Source organism: Microtus ochrogaster, chromosome 8 (assembly GCF_000317375.1).
Source record: "Microtus ochrogaster isolate Prairie Vole_2 chromosome 8, MicOch1.0, whole genome shotgun sequence".
NCBI classification, from domain to species: Eukaryota; Metazoa; Chordata; class Mammalia; order Rodentia; family Cricetidae; genus Microtus; species Microtus ochrogaster.
This window is the reverse complement of record NC_022015.1, coordinates 19,493,845-19,498,852: the sequence shown is the minus strand read 5'-3', so window position 1 is coordinate 19,498,852 and position 5,008 is coordinate 19,493,845. Positions and strand designations below refer to the sequence as shown.

General features: G+C 54.7%; 2 protein-coding genes across 2 annotated transcripts; one reads left to right on the top strand and one right to left on the bottom strand.

The window, feature by feature from the left end:
* Positions 1-385: 385 nt before the first annotated feature.
* Positions 386-1,102, bottom strand: Bola2b (bolA family member 2B). Its single transcript, XM_005351235.3, has 3 exons — positions 967-1,102; positions 788-885; positions 386-525 (listed from the first exon to the last, which is right to left on the bottom strand). The coding sequence occupies exons 1-3, from the start codon at positions 1,027-1,029 to the stop codon at positions 426-428; spliced, it is 261 nt and encodes an 86-aa protein (XP_005351292.1). The 5' UTR covers positions 1,030-1,102; the 3' UTR covers positions 386-425.
* Positions 1,103-1,268: 166 nt separating this feature from the next.
* Slx1a (SLX1 homolog A, structure-specific endonuclease subunit) lies at positions 1,269-4,609 on the top strand. Its single transcript, XM_005351233.1, has 6 exons — positions 1,269-1,622; positions 3,331-3,382; positions 3,480-3,818; positions 4,032-4,159; positions 4,317-4,401; positions 4,476-4,609. The coding sequence occupies exons 1-6, from the start codon at positions 1,444-1,446 to the stop codon at positions 4,503-4,505; spliced, it is 813 nt and encodes a 270-aa protein (XP_005351290.1). The 5' UTR covers positions 1,269-1,443; the 3' UTR covers positions 4,506-4,609.
* The last annotated feature ends 399 nt before the right edge of the window (positions 4,610-5,008 follow it).

The window sequence follows — 5,008 nt, the reverse complement described above, 5'->3', positions numbered from 1 at the left end:
CTCAAAACAAGACAAAACCAAAGAAGATTAGATGTGGAGGAACTGGACTGTATACCATGTCCCCTGAGGCCTGAAAAAGAGACTGACAGCATGACAGGAATCGTGTATCTTGTCTCTCCCTCTCTCTGATACCTCCAGGAGTCTGGAGAGGAGACTGTAAGAAAAGGCTGAGGGCTTCTGGTCCTGGGCGGTTGGCAGAGCAGGAACACCCTGCTTTCTGAGGGCGGACCTTGGTGACAGTACAGAGACCACATAGGTAGACAGACACCCTCGGCAGAGACTAAAGGGCAGGACAATGCCCAAACAATGATGGAGGAGGGGGAGGGGAAAGCCAAGTACCTGACTCAGCCTCAGAGACCTCAAACAGCACACTGACATCAAATGGACCTGATTTACAATTTAATGGCTGTTCAGGCCCAGGTCCCTCATTTCCGCCGCTCTCGGGTCCACTGCTCTGGGGTCAGAGTTTTCTGCTCAAAGGCATGGATGTGCGGGAGCTCTTCAGCTAGGCATTCATTCACCAGCCTGGGCGAGAATTGGGAATGAGAAATGTCCGCCCTCGGCTGGGGTGGTGGGCTCCGAGGCGAGCATGATCAGGGAGATCGGAGATGTCTCCAGGAAGTGGGGATTGGAGAGGACGGATGCCCAACCACAAAGGCAGGCGCACCCTCGGGTTATGGGCCACATTGCGGGGCTTGGGGGTGAGTTAGTCCCCACCCGAGCGGTCAAAGACCGGGGCTACCGCCCCGAGCCCAAAGCGCTGGGTGAGGGGCTCCCGGGGGCTCACCGGTGTCTCTGGAGCAATGGCTTTCCCTCGAACTTAGCGGACACCACCAGGACTCGGAAGCTGGTCGCGCAACGGTTGAGAGTCGTGTCCTCCACCTCCTAGCCGGCAGAAGACCCGGACGATGGGGCGCTTGCCCTGGAGCCCTTCCTCGCCGCCCGAGTCCCCGTCCCCGCACTCACCACATGCTCTGCCTCCAGGTCCCGCCGCAGCTTCTCGCGGAGGTACTCCGCGCTGAGTTCCATAGCCACAGCCCGGCGGGGAAACAGGCAGGCGTGCCCAGAGCCCCGCCTTCCGCCCTCACTGAAGCCACTTCCTCCCATGCCGCTCACTTCCGCCCTTCCTGAGGCGGCCTGGAAAGCAGCACTTCCGTCTCCTAGCACAGGTGAAGTCGCAACGCTTGGGAGGCTCCGCCCCAGCTGTTAGCCAATCGGAGCCGGGCTGGGGGGCCGCGGGCGCTGCGGCCGCGTTTGCACATCCTCCTCCTGCCAGCAGGCGGCGCACCAAGCGGCGCTGCCGGGTTTCCAGCGCGCTGGACGATCATCCTCGAGTGCTTTTTCCTAAACAAACGTTTTGCAGTCCTGGCTACCCAGCCCTTTCCGAGGTCCGCGGTCCCAGAAACCAACCCCCACTTCGGACCTCCAACCCAGAAAGTTTCGATGGGACAAACAGCAAGACCGGGGCGCTTCTACGGTGTCTACCTGCTCTACTGCCAGAACCCTCGGCATCGGGGCCGCGTGTACGTGGGATTCACTGTCAATCCTGCTCGTCGCGTCCGGCAACACAACGCCGGTCGCAAAAAAGGTGGCGCCTGGCGGACCAGCGGGCGAGGACCCTGGTAAGAGGGCGCCGAAGTCTTGCCGGAAGGCTCCGGATTGGAGGCGGGCCGCCTGGACAGCAGCCCGAAGAGAGAGGCGGGACCATTTCTGTGATCGCGGGCGGTGCTGAGTCCCTGGCCTGTCACCCGGGCGAGCGTAGCGGGAGGGCGGCACCTTGTGGACTCTGTGGACGCTGGGTTAAGATTTGGGATGTTAATTGGGGAACGAGATCAGAAGCTAAGGGCTGGTCTGTAACTCCAGTACCAGGGTATGGAACGCCCTCTTCTGACCTCTGCATCCATAGAGGCAAAGACACTCATATACATAAAATATTAAAATAAATCCAAGAAAAAAATTAAATATAAAAGATAAGTTATGGAGTCAGCCAAAGTGCTTGTCTTAGGGTTACTATTGCTGTGATGAAACACCGTGACCAAAAAGCTTCCTGGGGAGGAAAGATTTATTTGGCTTACTCTCCCAAGCACTGTTCATCATTGGAGGAAGTCAGGACAAACAAGAAAGAGCTGGCGCAGAGGCTGTGAACCTGGGACCACCAGCCCAGGGATGGCACCACCCACAAAGGTCTAGGCCCCTCCCATCAATCACTAATTAATAAAATGCTCTGCAGGCTTGCATACAGCTCGATCTTAAGGAGGAATTTTCTCAGTTGAGACTCCCTCTTCTCTGATGACGACACCTTGTGTCAAGTTTACATAAAACTATCCGGCACAAGCCCATTAACAGGGGAGTGGGAGAAGAAAGAAAACGTGACATATACAGGATGTAGTTTTTAAAAACCGGTTTATTTTTATTTGATTCATATTGAGTGTTTTGCCTTCATCCTAAGTGCAACATGTTCATGCAGTGCCCGCAGAGGTCAGGAGAGGGCGCCAGATCCCCTGGCTTGGAAGTTACAGACAGTTCAGAGCCCAGGTTCTATGCGAGAGCAAGTGCTCCTAACTGAACCACCTCTCCAGCCCCCAAATGCAATTTGACTCAGCCATAATGGTAAATGAAATTATACCCCTTGAAAGAAAGTGGATGGAACTGGACGTCACCGTGTTAAGTTATATAACAATATCTCAACTTTTTTCCCATGCGGAATTTAAAGAAAAAGTTATGAAAGTAGGAAGGTAACTATTTGGAATGAGGAAGAAGGCCAAAAAAAAAAAAAATGGGGAAGTGGTTATAATAAGTAATGTCAGAATACATTACATAAGTAGGAAAATGTCGATGCAACTGTTACTTTGTACAGTTAATATACACCAGTAAAAATTGTTTTAAAGACTGGACTCAGGAAAAACAAAACAAAACAAAAAGACCGGGCGGTGGTAGTGCACGCTTTTAATCTCAGCTATTGGAAGGCAGAGGAGGGCGGATCTCTGGGAGTTCGAGGTTAGCCCGGTCTGCAGAGCAACTTCCAGGACAGCCAGGGTTATACAGAGAAGCCCTGTCTGGGGGGGTGGGAAGGGGAGAAGACTGGAATCAGGGGCGGTGGTCAGCAAGGCTGGGGCCAGAACACTACTACTTAGAAAGGACAGGAATCAAGGACTGGCCGAGGTGCAGGTGCGTGGGATTTACATCCCCATGAAAGGTTCAAGCCCTAATGACCAGGTGTGAAGTGCTGTGAACTGGAACACAGGTCGGGGTGGGGGTGGGGCATTGAGCTGCTAGCGGGATTGAGGTGGGATAGGGACTCACGCATTGGCCTTGCCCTCTCCTCCCAAGGGACATGGTGCTGATCCTGCACGGTTTTCCGTCTGCTGTAGCCGCCCTTCGGGTAAGAAAGGTGTCTTAAAGACGGGCTGGCCCAGGGGTTTAGAGTTTGTCTAGAGGACCTTGCCCAGGACCGCCCTGACTTGTGTCCCTTCCTATAGTTTGAATGGGCCTGGCAGCATCCTCAAGCCTCACGCCGCCTGACTCACGTGGGGCCGCGCCTGCGCAGCGAGGCGCCCTTCGCCTTTCACCTGCGTGTGTTGGCACACATGCTCCGAGTTCCTCCGTGGGTGCGCCTCCCTCTAACACTGCGCTGGCTGCGACCTGACTTCCGCCATGAACTTTCTCCAGTGCCGCCACCACACATGCCCATTGCCTTTGGGCCAGTACCACCCCAGCCCTTGGTCCCCAAGCGACTCACTGCAAGTGAGACTGACAGCGAGCGCCAGCTGGATGGAGGCGCCAAGGGCAGCTGCATGCTGTGTGCACGTATGCTGCAGGTAGGGGCACATCGGGGCTGAGACCCCAGAGTTTGCCTACCCTGACCCAGTCTCATGAGGACGATGGTACTTGCGGCTGTTTCCTGGCCTCCTGAAGTCATAGCTCTTCTGTGTGCTTCCTGCTTTTTCTGTCTCTTTCTTGTCTCACGAGCTGCGTGCTGCTCTTGATTACTTCAAGTTCCTCCCATGTCTCCTTACCGCCATCTCTGACAGGATGAAGAAGGCCCCCTGTGCTGCCCCCACCCCGGTTGTCCCCTCAGAGCCCATATCATCTGCCTGGCAGCGGAGTTCCTGCGGGAAGAGCCGGGGCAGCTTTTGCCCCTAGAGGGTCATTGTCCTAGGTGAGTCCAGGCTTCTTCCCAGCCTGTGTAGGTCTGGAAAGAAGGTGCCCCGTGTTTCAGTCCTCACTAGGGAACCTCACCTTGACACTCAGGGCCTAGGTGGAGGGGCCTGGGGATGTCTGACTCTGCCATCTCTACCAACTGCACCCTATGGCAGCTGTAAGAAGTCTCTGCTCTGGGGAAGCCTGATCGGGCAGTGCCACGTGGACACTGAGGAGGAAGAGGACTTGGAATTAGAAGAGGTGAGAGCAGGCTCTGGCCCCACCCTCCCCCAGTCCTCCTAGATGACCTCTGACCTACCCTTTTGTCCTTCCAGGAGCACTGGACAGACTTGCTAGAGACCTGATCCCACGTGTCCCCAACTTTCACCCCTGGTCCTTTTCTGCCTCTCTCTTCAGTGTTTGTTAGCTTTTACTTGAGCATAATAAAAGAAAGCTGAGTTCAGTGCCACATCCACGGCTGTCTCGCCTGTGTGACAAAATGCCTCTCAGGTGGTGGCCTTCTCAAAATGAGGGGTTCGTGCTTCCTGGAGCTTGTTCCCCGGCGGTTCCCTGGCAGTCTGCTCGAGTTGAGGTGCCTGATCAGCCTCAACGAACTTGTTCACTTTGTTCCTGGCGATGGTTTCTTGCATTGACTCTGCTGTCCTTTCTTCTGTCCTATTTTTCTCTTGATAAAAACTTAATCTGTTCAGGGATTCAGGAAACATTTCCAATGGCTCCTTGAATACGGAGGAACTGATGCATCAGTTCCCTCCCTTGATTCAGGCCATTAATGTTATGATTAAGACTCTGGCTCGCTCTCTGGGGGAATTTACAGATACCCTAGAACAGAAAGAGCTCATGATAGGAG

Bases quoted from the DNA above. Each gene is read 5' to 3' on its own strand.
- Bola2b (XM_005351235.3), bottom strand. From the start codon at position 1,029: ATGGAACTCAGCGCGGAGTACCTCCGCGAGAAGCTGCGGCGGGACCTG. The intron at 886-966 runs GTGAGTGCGGGG...TCTGCCGGCTAG, and splicing joins ACCTGGAGGCAGAGCATGTG to GAGGTGGAGGACACGACTCT. The intron at 526-787 runs GTGAGCCCCCGG...ATTCTCGCCCAG, and splicing joins CCATTGCTCCAGAGACACCG to GCTGGTGAATGAATGCCTAG.
- Slx1a (XM_005351233.1), top strand. From the start codon at position 1,444: ATGGGACAAACAGCAAGACCGGGGCGCTTCTACGGTGTCTACCTGCTC. The intron at 3,819-4,031 runs GTAGGGGCACAT...CATCTCTGACAG, and splicing joins TGTGTGCACGTATGCTGCAG to GATGAAGAAGGCCCCCTGTG. The intron at 4,402-4,475 runs GTGAGAGCAGGC...TTGTCCTTCCAG, and splicing joins AGGACTTGGAATTAGAAGAG to GAGCACTGGACAGACTTGCT.